This window comes from Budorcas taxicolor, chromosome 1, assembly GCF_023091745.1.
Source record: "Budorcas taxicolor isolate Tak-1 chromosome 1, Takin1.1, whole genome shotgun sequence".
NCBI lineage: Eukaryota > Metazoa > Chordata > Mammalia > Artiodactyla > Bovidae > Budorcas > Budorcas taxicolor.
The window spans coordinates 108,805,733-108,823,115 of NC_068910.1; the positions used below are offsets into that span (position 1 = coordinate 108,805,733).

Sequence of the window (17,383 nt, forward strand, 5' to 3'; positions counted from 1 at the left end):
TTTAATGGGGACAATTCTTTCCCTCTGACAGGGCAGCTGCAAGTGTAAGCAGGCTGGGGTTGCTGCGGCAGCCCCAGTCAGGGCCCCAGGCTCCTTCTGTCGCATTGATCTTCCACCCCGAGGGTGTGGCCCTCATCTCCAGGGGCCAGGAGAGCAAACCAGCAGCCCTGCTCCAGTCTGTGGGAAGGAGGACAAGTCAGGAAGGGGAGCGCACGCTTCCTTCCTAAAGAACTCAACTGAGGGGTTGCTGAAATCACCCACCCACATCCCATGCTCTGAATTTAGTCACATTGCCACAACCAGCTGCAAAGCAGTGTGGGAAATGGAGTATTTATTTAGGGCAACCACATGTCCAGCTAAGAATCACAGGTTCTATTAATACAGAAGAAAGTATAACAGATTTTGGGGGACAATTAGCTGTTGCATCTGTCACATCCATCTTAAAAGGAAAAACTGCCACAAATTTCTTTTCTCCCCACGCACCACGCCCCCCCACACACAAAACTAACCTGTAAGTACTAAATTCTGTCACCGTTTGCCATACCAGACACACAGATTTTGAAGGGAGATAGTGGTGGGTGGAGCTTCAGATGGGAAGCAGACCTGTTTCAAGAACCTAAGGGTCTTAATAAGCATCACTGATAAGGAATGAATTCTTTCGTGATGACTTATCAAGCTCCGAATGATCATAACTTATCACGTAACTTATTATAAAGGGATCATTCAATAAGCAACTACGGAGCACCAGTCTGTGGCTGGTTAACTTACTTGTTTAAACCCTTCAATCTGAAAGCTCAAGACAGCAGTTTCCATTTCCACGTGGCCCAAACGACTAAAGGCTCTTCCATAACATGGACCAGTTATCTCCTGTGCACACAGTGCTGGTCACAAAAGTCAACAGAAGGATGTATACAAGAGACAGAGGCAGGAAGGAATAAATGGCTGGAATTCAGAATGCTGGACAAGCAGGGCAAAGCCATTATTACTATGTGTCTACTGTATCCCTTTACGTTAAAACACAACACAGAGTAGCCCCTACTTTGCACCTGGTATTACCAGACAATGTGAGGGGCACATAAGGAACAGAAAACATGACCATTCTTTTAAAAAGTACCATCTGTTTAGAGGGTATTAAGGTTTGTTAAACAAGTTGATTTCCAGGTGATCTGCAAACAAAGGCGGTATACAGCTCACTGGATGCATATGGGCCAGCGAAGTTCAGAAAAAGGAAGGCCATTCCATGCTGCTCTGTTCCTGGGAATGCTTCTCTGACCTGTCTGCTTCTCTGATTTACCCCTGGTGAGGGGTAAATCCTCTTCAGCCCTTGGGACACACACAAGCATCACCTCTCCTTCCGACCTTGCCTATACAATCTTCACTTTTCCTGCTTGGTCACTGAACTGTCTGTCTCCCCTACTGAGAGAGTGCAAGCTTCTTGGGAGCAGGCACCTCCTGGTTTCATCTTTGCATCCACAGCTCATCATAGAGTACTGGTCCAGCACCAGCTTGGAGGAATAAAGAATCTCTCAGGGCTGCTGTGGGAGGCAGTGCTAAACTTGATGTGAGGTGTGACTGAATCCAGCTCGAAGACTATACAGAAGATTATATGTTCCAAGCTTATTTAGAAGCCTAATGTGAGATGAAATCTAATCTCAGGTAGTTTTATTTTTGAGAAGATGACTTTTAAAGAAATCATCTTTAATTTGATAGAATTTGGATGAACAGAGCATACGGCATCCCAAGAAGAATAGCCTCTCTTCCTCTCATAGAAGAGGAAACTGGTATTTTGTGTGTGTGTGTGAGAGAGAGAGAGAGAGAGAGAAAGAGAGAGAGTCAGAAAGGGCAGGGGTGGGGTGGGGGAAAGAGCAGAGATAAGGGAAATGGCCTGACTAATGGCACCCCACTCCAGTACTCTTGCCTGGAAAGTCCCATGGACAGAGGAGCCTGGTAGGCTGCAGTCCATGGAATCCCATGGACAGAGGAGCCTGGTAGGCTGCAGTCCATGGAATCCCATGGACAGAGGAGCCTGGTAGGCTGCAGTCCATGGGGTCGCACAGAGTCGGACAAGACTGAAGCGACTTAGCAGCAGCAGCAGCAGCAGACCAGAAGTATTACTCAAAAACTAAAAGGAAATATTTAATAACCAAAGCAGAATCACATGATGCAGGGCTTTACATATAGGGAAGATACATTTATATTTTATCTAATATGCAATAAGACATTGTAGGTCCTTAAGCAGAAAAAATGGTATGAACATAAGCATTTTAGAAAAGTTACTTTGATAATTCTATGGAGAAGCCATGATACAGGTAACAAAACCACTGACTAGACCAGAACAGCTTTAATCCAGGAATGGGATGATGGGTTGATGGTGGAGGGAGCCTAACCAAGTCTCAAGAGTGAGAGTAAATGTCAGGTCAGTGTCAGGGTTTAAGGACTGCATAACCATGGAGCTATCTCAAGGGCTAGGAAGTGGAATGAAGAAGAACTGGAAACTGAAGAGACAGTCGATAGACTGAACTGAGCCTGGGGACAATCCCAGAATGGCCTTATGAGGGCGATGGAAGTTTGACTCCGAGATGGTTTCCTCTCACTGATACACTTGGAAAATAGAGACGGTGCCCCTGATGGAAACAGGCAGTCTCGCAGGGGAGCCTGCTCCAGGCAGGGAATGAAGAGATGCTTGGTTTATACACGGACTTGTGGGATCTGTCTGTGCTCCAGACATGTATTTGCTGAGAAGATAAAGGGTGGAGCCATGAGCCTGGAGAGAGACCTGGTGGCCTGTGGTAATAAGGAGAGAAAAGACTCACTCAAATCCAGTGGCACCATTTGCAGACAAAAATGACTGGACTGCTTTAAAATCTCCCTTACTCGTTGCAGGAATGTATTTGACAAATCCTTTCATCATAGACACAGCAAAGGGAAATGTCATCCCAACCCACATGGAATTACGATGAATTCCAAATACATACGGCCAACAAAGAGTGCAAATCAATCACGTTTTACTATGTTTCAGAGAAGTTTTTTTTTTTTAATGGTTCTTGTGACTCTAAAAGTAAATATGTTCATTCCATATTACGAAAAAGAAAAATATCTATGGAATAGCCTTAGAGTTATCTTTCTTCTGGCAAAGAGTTACACAGGATTTCTGATGCTTTCATTTTCAAAACCAATACTTTGTATCAGGGTCAATTTTATTCTCAAGTAAGCTATTCTTTATGATGTCAAATACTTGTTAATGACTTATTAGAAAATTATTTTTTGCTAATTTCTAGAGATAAGTGCACTGGAATTTTAAAAGTGGGGCACATTATCCCATTTTAACAAATTACTCAGAAGTTTCTTGTGTATGTTACTGAAACACAGAACCATCTAACTGAATTTTCCTTTGAGGCATCCAGAACCTTTTCAGAGGTTTTTTTCCTTTGCTATCTTAATGCAAGTAAAAATGGACTATTAGATTCAAAGGCACTTCTAAATTAAAGTTTATGATTCTTGTGGATACCTACAATTTATATGCTTTGTTTAAAACCACCAAGATCTAAAAATTAATTCTATAATGAGCATGGCCAAGCCAGTTCTCATCTGACGAGTGAGTGGCTGGCAGCAATGTTCCCATCTGCTCTTATTCCTGGGTGACAAACACAATGGGGAAAATTGATGGAATGCTTACTAGGCTCCAACTGCCTGCTAGTAAGAGCTGCCTTTCCTCACCAAGGACAATGATGGCTTTGTCATTTGTTCTGCCAAAATCAGAGTCACCAATACAGAACGTGTTAGGAGAGGGTTCTGGGGCCAGGGGCAGAGAACCAATCTCAGCTCCTCTACCAGCTGTGATATCTTGAGTCAATTATTTTAAGGTCTCTAAACTTCAGCTTTTGCACTTATAAAACAGTAGGTGGTAACAGTAACTATCTTCAACACTTGGGAGGCTGGATGAAGTTGTGGCCGATATTACAGTCTGTTATGGAGGGGTAACGACTGCCACTATTTACTGAGCGACCACCAGGGATCAAAATGCTCTAAATGTCTTTATGTATTAACTTAGTTACTCCTTATAATGACTCTATTATTAGCTCCATATTACAGGGGAAGAAACTGAGGCAAGGTAACTTGTCCAAGATCTAATAAAAGGCAATGCCAAAATTGTAACCCATGCATCTGGCTCCACAGTCCACGCCCTGAGCTATGACACCATATTGCCTAAAGGCAGGACAGAAAAGTTCTCAGCTGCCTAAGAAGCAAACCCTGCCAGTGAGGGCTTAGAATATTAGCTTGCCCCCAGAGAGAGACTGATGACCTCAGTTATTTCTTAGTTATTGTCCTTACCAGAGACAACAGAGACAGCCAGCTACCCAAAGGCTATATATTGACAGATGTCATGGTGACATCCTTCTCCCTTAAGAGATACGAGGGCAGCTGGCTTTAAAAACTAAAGGGACTATCTCACACTTATTAGGATGGCTACTATGAAACAACACAAAACAATACCCAAAATAACAAGTGTTGGTGAGAATATGGAGAAACTGCAAGTCCTGTGCACTGCTGATGGGAAAGTAAAGTTAGGCAGCAGCTGTGGAAAACAGTATGGAGGACCCCCGAAAAATGAAAAACAGAATTACTGTGTGACCCAACATTTCCAGTTCTGAGTAGATACCCCAAAGATCTGAAAGCAGGGACGCAAAGAGTTTTTTGGCACACTCCAATTCATAGCAACATTATTCACAATATCTAAAAGGTAAAAGCAACCTAAATGTTCTTTGAGGGATCAATGGACAAACAGAACGTGGTATATGCATACAATGGAATATTATTCAGGCTTTACAAAAGAAGGAAATTCTGAGACATGTTACCTCATGGATGATCCTGGGGAGCATTATGCTAACAGAAATGAGCAAATAACAAAAGGACAAAAACAGTATGATTCCACTTATATGAGACACACAGAGAAGTCAAATCCAGAGACAGAGCAGAAGGGTGATTTTGTGCTCGAGGGAGAAAGGGATGACGAAGTATTGCTTAGTGGGTGTAGAGTTTGTTTTGCAAGATGAAAGGAGTTCTGGACATGGATGGTGGTGATGGTTACACTGCAATGTATATATATCAAATGCCACTGAACTGTACACTCAAAAGTAGTTAACATGGTGAATTTTATGCGATGTGCATTTTACAATTGATAATAATAATCTTAAAAAAAAAACCAACCTAGAGGGAAAACATCTGTTAATAGGACTAACCCAGCAGCCTCCTTTACCAACAAGTTCACCACAGTGTTCACCAAAAGGGTAAGGAGTCTTAGCAGTAGCACAGTGGCGGTCCAGAAACCACAAGCAGAAGCCCCAGCCTCTCCCAGGGAAGTTCTGCAGACCACCACGGGGCTGGCGCCTACTGCATTTGCTCCACTTCAGTGGATGTGACCTTCTAGGGAGCTTAAGACCTGGCAGCCAGAGGCAGACAGTCCACTTTTACCCAATGACTCCAAAGGGCAAACCAGAATTGAGTTTCTTCTTGAAGCCTAAACATGTAGTCTCCACGTCAATTTTCTGGTTCCAAACGTGAAGTTAAACATCATGCGTTTCTTCCAAATGAGGGGATCTCTAGGGCTCATACATATTCAACATATGCACTCTTTTTAACCATAAGTTTTACTTTAGCCACTTGACTTCACCAGGCCCTGTGGGGAAAAAGATGGAAAATTCATTGCAATTCTAAGTAGGGTACCCTGCAGGCCATAAGAGATTGGAAGCATGGTTTCTGCAATTTACAGGTTTCCTAAGGAACAAGGTCTCCCTCTTGTGGCCAGAGGAGAAACAACAGTTCCACGGGCAGGTTTTTTTTCTTTCATGAGAAAAGTAGGTCTGTAATTCACTTCTGAGGACCAGAGTGGGGATGGTTTGTTTCTGTTCCATGATGTCTGGGGCTACAGCTGGAGGGAAATCAACAACTGAGGCCTGTAATCATCTGAAAGCATCTTCATTTACAGGTCCGCCTGCTGATGCTGGCAGTCAGCAGGGACCTCAGCTGAGCTGTTCCTCAATAACATATGTCCTGTTCATGTGGTTTCTCTGTGTGGTTTTCTCACCGTACTACACCTGGATTCCAAGCACATACTCCAAGGGAGCCATGCAGAAATGAGCGGGAGTTTTAAGATCCAGCCTCAGAAGTCACAGAATATCTTTCCTGCCATATTCTATCAGTTGTTTTGCTGTTGTTTAGTCACTAAATCATATCTGACTCTTTTGTGACCCCATGGACTGTAGCCCACCAGAGTCCTCTGTCCATGGAATTCTCCAAGCAAGAATACTGGAGTGGGTTGCCATTCCCTTTGCCAGGAGATCGTCCCAACCCAGGGATCGAACCCATGTCCCCTGCATTGACAGGTGGATTCTTTACCACTGAGCCACCTGAGAAGCCCAGTGGAGGTGATGAATGCTTGTCCAGGTTCACAGAGAGGGAACCAGACTCCACTACTCAATGGAAAGCGCGTCAAGGTCACATTGTAAGAAGAGTATGTGGGATGGGAAGCACTGGTGGCCATCTTTGTTAAATATAACCGGCAGTATGTCTTCCTAGATATTTAGTGTCTCATCCATAGTGGATCCTCACCAGTGGACCTGGACATGGGACACAAAGATGCACACACTTTTGCCCACTACCTGGTTCCCTGCACATGTCTCTTCCCAGATCTCCTTGCTATTGAACTTCAAACATTATATCTTCTAGGACCCTGGCCCACTCAGCCACACAGTTCACTATTGCTCAGGGAGGGCTCTATTTATCCTGAGCTCATGCTATCTCTCTCGCCATGCAAAGGAGACAGCTAAATGTACACCTTGAAGTTCTGCCTACTAGAAGGACTCTCCTCACTACTGTTCTTCAGGACCCCTCCCTAGTGGGACTGCAGTGCAGTAGCAGTCCATTTTCAGCTCTAATAACATATCAGGCCTGAATCAGTTGTGAATATTTCCACCATTATCATCAACTGGTCACAAGGAACACCTCATGAAGCAATAGGCGTAAGGAATACAAGACACAGAGATCTTTGCCACCTGTTCATGTAAATTAAAACCTCTGGACTGCTTAGATATGATCCCATGTATAGCATTTCTGTTTTTCACTGGGTGCTATCTGTGTGCACCCAACCTTACAAAACCTAGGTCCAGAAGGACAGCTCTGGTAATATATTCATTTGATGCCCCACAATCAAATGCTTAGTTTCAGCTAGAACTCTGTATCATGTCAGTAACTGCTTTCTGAATAGCTGGCTGATGAAGGCATCACTTCAGATCAGTCCAGTGGCTCAGTTCTGTCCAGCTCTTTGTGACCCCCTGGACTGCAGCACACCAGGCTTCCCTGTCCATCACCAACTCCCAGAGCTTACTCAAACTCATGTCCATTAAGTCGGTGATGCCATCCAACCATCTCATCCTCTGTCATCCCTTTTTCCTCCCACCTTCAATCTTTCCCAGCATCAGGGTCTTTTCTAATGAGTCAGTTCTTTGAATTAGGAGATTCAAGTATTGGAATTTCAGCTTCAGCATCAGTCTTTCCAATGAATATTCAGGACTGATTTCCTTTAGGATTGATTGGTTTGATCCCCTTGCAGTCCAAGGGATTCTCAGGAACCTTCAACATTACAGTCTATAAGCATCAATTCTTTAGCGCTCAGCTTTCTTTATAGTCCAACTTTCACATTCAAACATGACTACTGGAAAAACTGAAGGCATGGCCGTACTCTAAAACCCTAGGAGTTGTGCTGTGGTTCTTCTTTCAGGTCTTGCCAGTCTCTACATGGCATCATTAACTATCATCCAGCACCATGACATCTGCCACATCATTATGAACTAAGGAGGAGAGCAGCATGTTCACAGCCTGGACCCACTGCTGACTTTTCTCTTCTTTTGCCCCTACTCAAAACTGGCAGCCTTTGACTTCACTGATAAGTGAGTTAGAGCAGTATTTTCCAGTATGGCATAGGTTAGGTGTAAAATCTAAACAAATGCACCAAATGCTGTTTTCTATTTCTTGCATAGGTAGTAGGTGGTCAATAGAAGATGAATAACTTTTCCTAAATCAAATCCCTTACACAGTGGAAGTGACAAATAGATTCAAGGGATTAGATCTGATAGACAGAATGCTTGATGAACTGTGGATGGAGGTTTGTGACATTGTACAGGAGGCAGTGATCAAGATCATCTCCAAGAAAAAAAAAAATGCAAAAAGGCAAAATGGTTGTCTGAGGAGGCCTTACAAATAGCTGAGGGAAAAAAAAAAAGACATGAAAGGCAAAGGAGGAAAGAAAGGATATAACCATTTGAATGCAGAGTTCCAAAGAAGAGCAGGGAGAGATAACAAAGCCTTCCTTAGTGATCAGTGCAAAGAAATAGAGGAAAACAATAGACTGGGAAAGACCAGAGATCTCTTCAAGAAAATTAGATATACCAAGGGAACATTTCATGCAAAGATGGGTTCAATAAAGGACAAAAATGGTATGGACCTAACAGAAGAAGAAGATATGAAGAAGAGATGGCAAGAATACACAGGAGAACTATACAAAAGAGGTCTTAATGACCCAGATAACCACAATGGTGTGATCACTCACCTAGAGCCCGACATCTTGGAATCTGTAGTCAAGTGGTCCTTAAGAAGCATCACTATGAACAAAGCTAATGGAGGTGATGGAATTCCAGTTGAGCTATTTCAAATCCTGAAAGATGATGCTGTGAAAGTGCTGCACTCAATATGTCAGCAAATTTGGAAAACTCAGCAGTGGCTACAGGACTGGAAAAGGTCAGTTTTCATTCCAACCCCAAAGAAAGGAAATGCCAAAGAATGTTCAAACTACTACACAGTTGCACTCATCTCACATGCTAGTAAAGTAATGCTCAAAATTCTCCAAGCCAGGCTTCAGCAGTACGTGAACCATGAACTTCCAGATGTTCAAGCTGGTTTTAGAAATGGCAGAGGAACCAGAGATCAAATTGCCAACACCCGTCGGATCATCAAAAAAGCAAGGGAGTTCCAGAAAAACATCTATTTCTGCTTTATTGACTATGCCAAAGCCTTTGACTGTGTAGATCACAACAAACTGCGGAAAATTCTTCAAGAGATGGGAATACCAGACCACCTGACCTGCCTCCTGAGAAATGTATATGAAGGTCAAGAAAAACAGTTAGAACTGGACATGGAAAAATAGACTGGTTCCAAATAGGGAAAGGAGTAAGGTCAAGGCTGTGTATTGTCACCCTGCTTATTTAACTTATATGCAGAGTACATCATGAGAAATGCCAGGCTGGATGAAGCACAAGCTGGAATCAAGATTGCCCAGAGAAATATCAATAACCCAGATGTGAAGATGATACCACCCTTATGGCAGAAAGTGAAGAACTAAAGAGCCTCTTGATGAAAGTTAAAGAGGAGAGTGGAAAAGTTGGCTTAAAATTCAACATTCAGAAAACGAAGATCATGGCATCCAGTCCCACACTTCATGGCAAATAGATGAGGTAACAATGGAAACAAGGAGAGGCTCTATTTTCTTGGGTCCAAAATCAATACAGATGGTGACTTCAGCCATGAAATTAAAAGATGCTTGCTCCTTGGAAGAAAAGCTATGTCCAACCTAGACAGCATGTTAAAATGCAGAGACATTACTTTGCCAACAAAGTTCTGTCTAGTCAAAGCTATGGTTTTTCCAGTAGTCATGTATGCACGTGAGAGTTGTACCATAAAGAAAGCCAAATAATTGATGCTTTTAAAGTGTGGTGTTGGAGAAGACTCTTGAGAGTCCCTTGGACAGCAAGAAGATCCAACCAGTCCAACCTAAAGGAAATCAGTTCTGAATATTCATTGGAAAGACTGATGCTGAAGCTGAAACTCCAATACTTTGGCCACCTGATTCAAAGAACTGACTCACTGGAAAAGACCCTAATGCTGGCTGGGAAAGACTGAAAGCAGGAGGAGAAGGGGATGTCAGAGGATGAAAGAGTTGGATGGCATCACCAGCTCTAAGGACATGAGTTTGAGTAAGCTCTGGGAGTTGGTGATGGACAGGGAAGCCTGCCCTGCTGCAGTCCATGAGGTCACAAAGAGTCGGACACGACTGAGTGACTGAACTGATTCTGATTCATCCTCATCAGATGGAGAGTCCCGGTCCTTTCTGAGAATGCATTCCCATCATTAGCTTAGACCTTTACTCTTACGTGCAGTAGTTTCCCTCTCAAGCTGGTGAAATCTGGAAGGCGGGACCATATCCTCCTCATCTTTAAACCAGTATTCAAAACATAGTGCCAGGCACACCGCGTGTACTTAATGCATTTTGTATGACTTTCCCCTCAGTGTCTGTCCTGAAAAGTATCGTCCACACTTACTTTCCAGCTGGCCCCAGCACAAGGTCCCAAGCGGCCATCTCTGCCACTCCAGGACATGAGACCAGCATTGTAGGTCTCTTACCTGAACTTGGGCAGCGACTGGCTCCTTTCTTCTTCCCTTGTTTCACAAAACCGAAGGGGATGAGGGGAAGTCGACTCTGAAACCCTGATTTCTCGGGTCTGTCCGTGGGCAATCCTTTTTGGACCAGTGAACATTTTCTTCCCTCATATCGTATATATATATTTTTAAAAAGCAATACTCTCATCTACCACAAAGGTCCAAAATTCATGGTCATGACTTGTGCACGTTTTTAAAAAAGCAAACAGTGCAAAATACTGACTCCCAAGCTGTAACATACAGACGAAAACACATCCACGTGCTACGGTTTTCTCCCGCGACCCAAAGCCTTTGAAACTGAATGGAGAAAAACTGTCTTAGCATTCTGTCTCGCACTTTCGACAATATCTATTCGGCAAAAATAAAACCTAAACAAAAAGTTTTAAAATAAGCATTTAAAAAGTTGATACACTTTTATTTTTGCTTACGTGTCTTCTCTTCTTTTGGCTTTTGTAGGGGTTTATTTTAAGTCTTCAAACTGACCCTGCTCGTCCACACCGGTGTAGAAACTGCGACGAGCTGGACACGGCTGCCGGGGAGGCGGGGCCGATGTTATGATGTCATCGCCACGGGGCGGAGGCGACAGTGTCTGAGTAAGGGCTCCGCGTGCTGCAACGCCCGCTACCCGGCTCTGAGGCAGCGCGAATCCCGGCTAGCGCCTGCTTTTCCTGGTGTTCCGCCCCGGCCGAGTCCCGCGTGGAGATGGCAGACGACCTTGGAGACGAGTGGTGGGAGAACCAGCCGGCAGGAGCAGCCAGCAGCCCAGGTACCCACTCTGCCCGCGCTCCTGCGGGGCCTCCCGCACCCCCAGCCCTTCCGTGAGCCTCAGCCCGGGCCGGCGCAGCCGCTGGCGGTGGCCGCGGTCTGTCGCGCGGTGGTGCGCGCCTCTGTGGAAGCGCGCGAGCGCTGCGGAGCAAGTGGGGCAAGAGATCTACTAACACGTGAAACAGACAAGTGTGACAGTAACTCAGATCTGCCCTGTAGCCAGAAGGAATCCCTTCCCTAGCTGGTTTCTGTTTTTCCTTCTTTCTTAATGGATAAGACAGTTTATGCGGAGACTGGGAGTTTGAGCGTAGCGATTAAGGGTTAACTCCTGGATTAGATTCAGACTGCTTCTGTTCAGGTCGTTCCTACAGCCCTTTAATACTGTTTCGCCTCCTTTTCCTCATCCGTAAAATAAGGATAATGATGCCAATTTCGTAAGATTGTCGTGAAGATTAAATGAAGATAACGCAAATGATGCCCTTGAGCATAGTGCCTGGTACATAACATGCGCGCAGTAAATATAAGCTTTAGTTTTTCTTGCTGTCATTATTATCATCATCATCATGTAATTTGGACTTTTAGAACCTGAGACTTGGAGATTCGCTTGGACTCACGCATTTGACAGCTAAGGAACATGAGACCTAAAGCTATCAAATAACATGACAGGTTCACAAAGCTGGTTGGTGTCAGAAACAAGACTAGAATTCAGTTAACACATTTCGGACAGTGTTTATTACGTTGTGTGTACCCACTGCCAGTGCAGTGAACATTTTATCCTTGAGTAGATAGCATTAAATAAAACATTAAGTAACTCCTAACCACAGGCTGGCCTTGAGTTTTTCAAGTCCCTGTCTTAATATACAATTTTTTTAAAAAAAATCATTCTTCAAGGTCTGCCTCTCTTCTTTACTAGATTCTAAGATTATTTGAAGAAAAAGCCAAAGCCTGATTATGTCTGTAGAGTCCACAGGGCCTTGCACATAATTGACAGTTGATACATATTTGCTACAAACACTAATGTTGAAATATCAGTTGAGAAATAGCCATTAAAAACAACAGAATTCTATTTACTACAGCATTGTTTCCAGAAGGACAGGCTTTAGGTACAACCTGAGCAGATGGCATTTTTACAAAGGTTGACAATATAATACTTCCTTGATTAAACTTCTTGACCCTTTTTGTCGCTTTGTTTTTAGCAGATGTATGTGCTTGAAGGCACAAATACCTTTTTTTGCGGGTTGTGGTATTTCACGTTTAATAACCCCTGCCTTTCATAACTGAGGTGTTAAAAACTATATTTCATGGCACGATTCAAGGATAAAGGCTAATTAAGAAGTAAACACTTTTTGAGTGGGAAAGGGGAATCTTAATTCTTGGTTCTAGTCCTTTTTCTTGCCCATTGCCAGCTATATGTCTCTGAAGTTAGTCACCCTTTGAAAAGAAGGAAATTAACATATATTGAGTATCTACTGTATGCCAGATGTTTTCATAAATATGAATTCATTTAATCTTCATAACATGCTTAAAAAGTAAGCATTTTAATTTAATATTCATAACATGCCTAAAAGGTAAGTGTTACCTTTATGTTTAAATGACAGACAAGGGATAGATCTGGCAAGAGGTTAGTCAAGAGCACCTGACTTTTAAGATCACACTTTTCCCACATTACTGTGTGGCTTTTCTGGTCCTCAGGGTCACAATCTGTAAAGTGAGGGATCCTTAGAGATTGCCTCTTTAAGGGTTTTACCAACAAAGAGTTTTAAACTTTGAACCTAGATAGAACTGTGAAGTGCTACAGCCTCTCTCATCTAAGTTGCCAGGATTCCCCTCAAGGTATGTTGGAGTCTCCAGGATCACCCTACTTTTTAGGTTCTTTCTAACTGTAAGTCTGGGCTTTGAAAATTGCCAACATTAAACTTATCAGAGGCCTTTGCTTTGTTACCTGCTTTGAAGATAGGTAAGTGTATGTGCTTCCTTGAGATCTGCTTGGTTGATTAGTTACTGGTGATTTGTCTGACTAATCTGAATAATGTTTCTGATTCAGAAGAAATCACAGTTGCACCAGTCCAAGTTTCCTAATCCTACGAGTGTTAATAGAGAAACATCAGTCTGAAATGTGTGAATTATATTTTGTTTTGAAAGTTAAAAGAGAAATAGTGCCTTAAGTCACAGAAAGAGAAGGTAGTTGTAAAATGCCTTTATTCCTGTATGTGTTGCACTGTGTGTGTATGCTCAGTCGTGTCCAGCTCTTGGGGACTTCGTGGACTGTAGCCCACCAGGCTCCTCTGTCCATGGAATTTTCCAGCCAAGAATACTGGAGCAGGTTGTCCTTTCCTACTCCAGGGAATCTCCCCAACCCAGGAATCGAACACGCGTCTCCTGCATTGGCAGGCGAGTTCTTTTTAAAACTGATGTGTTATGCTACTTGCCTATGAAAGTAAACATCTTTCCTTGGAAATCCACTGTTCCCAGTTCATGCTTATGGTGGCAAGGTGATGGAACATTTAGTCATTTATTCAAAAGTCTACATTTATCTACCACAAAAGCCTAACATTCATGGTTATGAATTCTTATGTACATTTTCTAAGAGGAAGCTATATATACACATGGATGCCCAAATCCTGATACATACTGCATATAATACTCATCCAGCTATCTGTTGTCAAATGAATGAACTGTTTTTGCTGTTTTCATGACTTCTTGGATGTGCTTTGTAATTCAGAGTTCATTACTAAAGGTCTTGATCTACATATGACCTTTTTTTTGCATACATCTTTTAGCTTTTCATGGAGAAAGCAATGGCACCCTACTCCAATACTCTTGCCTGGAAAATCCCATGGACGGAGGAGCCTGGTAGGCTGCAGTCCACGGGGTCGTGAAGAGTTGGACACGACTGAGCGACTTCCCTTTCACTTTTCACCTTCATGCATTGGAGAAGGAAATGACAACCCACTCCAGTGTTCTTGCCTGGAGAATCCCAGGGACGGGGGAGCCTGGTAGGCTGCCATCTATGGGGTCGCACAGAGTCGGACACGACTGAAGTGACTTAGCAGCAGCAGCAGTTTGTCTTTTCATAACCTTTTTTTTCTCTAGAGTCATTCTTTTTTTTTTTTGCACTTAACTTTATTGTGCTTCACAGATACTACATTTTTTTTTTTAAAGAATTGAAGGTTTGCATTGACCCTGTGTTGGTTAGCCTTTTTTGGCAATAAATTATTTTTTACTTAAGGTATGTACTCTTTTTATATGTAATGCTATTGCACACTTAATAGAGTATGAATAGTGAAATGTAACTTTTATACACATTGGGAAACCAAAAAATTCATGTGACTTTCTTTATTGTGATACTCACTTTATTGTGGTGGCCTGGAACTCAACTGAAACTCCAAGGTATGCCTGTGCTAGAATCCTGAATTGTACTGGAAGCCAACATGGGACCTGGCACTTGGTAGATGTTTAGTAGATATTAGCTGAATGAGTGAATGCATGCTACAGGACTTTTGGTGATAAGGTACACAAGTAGACATACAATTTCTCATCCAGTCTAGACACTTTTTGAGAGTGGAAAGCCGTGCTCTTAGAATTTTGCTGGGACTGTCTACTTGAGATGTCTGGTTACCCTGTTGGCATCATCATTGGTGGGGATTGGAGTCATGGCCCAGGACAAGGCAACTGAGAGTTGCCTCTGCTGAGGTATGTGCTGCCCAATCTGCCTCAGGCAACAGAACCTAGGAATCCTTTAGTGATTTCTAATATTTCATTTCACTTCATTTCACTTATTTCCTTATTCTCTGCTTTATTCCTTGCCTACCTTAAGAAATTATTGACTTGCATGCTATAGTCCCTGGGGTTGCAAAGAGTGGGACATGACTTAGTGACTAAACAACTACACGTAATACTACATAACACATAATTACTGCAATACATACAGTAAACAGTACACGCATTAGAATCATGATTCCAAAACATTAGTGCTAAAGTGACCAGGTGCAGTTCACCAAACTGGGCACTTTCTCAGTGTGAAGCTGAATGTTACTCACATTACGGTTTTTGTGACTTACGGAGCAGAGCAGAGAATTCTTGCTGTTGGAAGCAGTCAGTCATTCACAAACTGAAGAGAACACTGATTGTTTTCCCTTTTTATTCCGATAATATGCTCACTAAATTATCAAGTCAAGAGTCCGGTAGACAGCTGGGTTTATGAGTCTGCAGCTCCAGGGTTGCATCTGGAGACATGGATTTAGGAATGACTGGCACATGTATAACTTACTTTTAAAAAGAATATTTTTAGCAAACTGCAGGACTCTTCTCTTCCACTTCTTTTGAGGCGGGTTTTTCATATGTTTCCCTGGCTTATTCTAAACCTTTGATGACTGCAAGGAGATCCAACCAGTCCATTCTGAAGGAGATCAGCCCTGGGATTTCTTTGGAAGGAATGATGCTAAAGCTGAAACTCCAATACTTTGGACACCTCATGTGAAGAGTTGAGTCATTGGAAAAGACTCTGATGCTGGGAGGGATTGGGGGCAGGAGGAGAAGGGGACGACCGAGGATGAGATGGCTGGATGGCATCACGGACTCGATGGACGTGAGTCTGAGTGAACTCCAGGAGTTGGTGATGGACAGGGAGGCCTGGTGTGCTGAGATTCATGGGGTCGCAGAGTCGGACATGACTGAGCGACTGAACGGAACTGAACTGATGCCATGTCTTACTCAGCATCTAACTAGAAAACTGAAGTATGAAGACATTTCTGTGTACAGTGCAGGGAGATCACAGGTAACAATACTGATTTGCACTTGTTGAGTGGTGACTCTTTGCCAGATACAGTTTTGATTGCATTCCATGTACTGGCTCATTTAATCTTCACAGATTATTCTATAACCATGATATAGTTACTATTATCTCCTTTTTTTTTTTTTAAGGAGGAAATTGAGGTAGTTAAGTGATTTGCCCACTGTTATTCAGTTGGTAAGTGGAGAGGCGGAGATTCATAGACAGGCAGTCAGGAAGCCAGTCTGTGCACTTAAATTTCTCAAAGTTATTTAATTATCAATGATAACAATTTCATCTCTAAAATAATAGTTTATAAACCTTTTGTTTATGTAACTCGTTGTTGTCAAATTGTCTGTTAACTCTTAGTCTCCCAAAGTGTACTGTTCTAAAGAACACTGACTACTGTGAGATGCAAATAATCCGGTTGCACCATTGGACTTTTCAGAGCAGTGTCTTCTCAGACACTCATACTTGGCCCTAGAACACGAGGCTCATATACCTGGCTGTCTTCTTGAAGACTTTACTTATTTGATGAAAATGTTAAATATAAATGAGACTCAACTCCTGAATTTTTCCCCAAATCTGCTTTTTCTCCAGACTTCCCTATCTCAGTAAATTCAATCACCAATTAACCAATTTCGCAAAGGCCTAGGAATATTCTGATGTATTCATTTACTTTTTTCACCTGTTACATCTGATCTATCCAGTCTTGTCTCTGTCTCCAAAACACATCCTGAATTTATTTTTCCTTTTATTATTATTTTTTTGCTTGTTTGTTTACATCATCCGAATATGTGCTGTCGTCCTCCCTTGCCTAAACCTCTGCAGTAAACTAACAGGACTCCCAGTTTCCATCTTGTCCCTCTCTTCTTCACTCCGCAGCTGTAGTGGTCAGTCACATCACATTCCTGCTTAAACCTGTCAGTGGCTTCCCCCCTGGATTGCTTGCCATGGTTGCTATCTGCTGGAACCTACTTACTCTCCTGTAGGTTATACTGTACCAGCCACACCAGCCTTCTTAATGGGCCGCAACTGACCAAGCTCATTCTGTCTTACCCATTTGCAGTAGCTAATGAATTTTGAATGGTTGGCCTTTTCTTGACATTAAGACCAAAGTTCAAACATACTAAATAGGAAGCCCTTCCTGTTCAGTCAGTCTAGAGTAGCTATCCACTTACATTATCATGTTATAGTAATTCTCATCAGAGCATTGGTCACCAGCTATTATTTTCCTTATTAAATTATTGCAGTCTCCCCACACTAGTACATAAGTACCATGTGAGCAGAGATTTGTTTATCTTGTTCTTTGCTGTATCCTCAGGGCTACTTAGAAGACACTCATTAAGAATTTGTTCA

General features: G+C 42.7%; 1 protein-coding gene across 2 annotated transcripts in view; it reads left to right on the forward strand.

The window, feature by feature from the left end:
* Positions 1-11,067: 11,067 nt before the first annotated feature.
* Positions 11,068-17,383, forward strand: part of CMSS1 (cms1 ribosomal small subunit homolog) — a 399,921-nt gene continuing 393,605 nt past the window's right edge. For both annotated transcript variants that reach the window (XM_052642246.1, XM_052642250.1), the window contains exon 1: positions 11,068-11,254. In XM_052642246.1, coding sequence (XP_052498206.1) covers positions 11,191-11,254 — 64 coding nt within the window. In that variant the 5' untranslated portion in view covers positions 11,068-11,190. The remainder of the gene's footprint in view (positions 11,255-17,383) is intronic.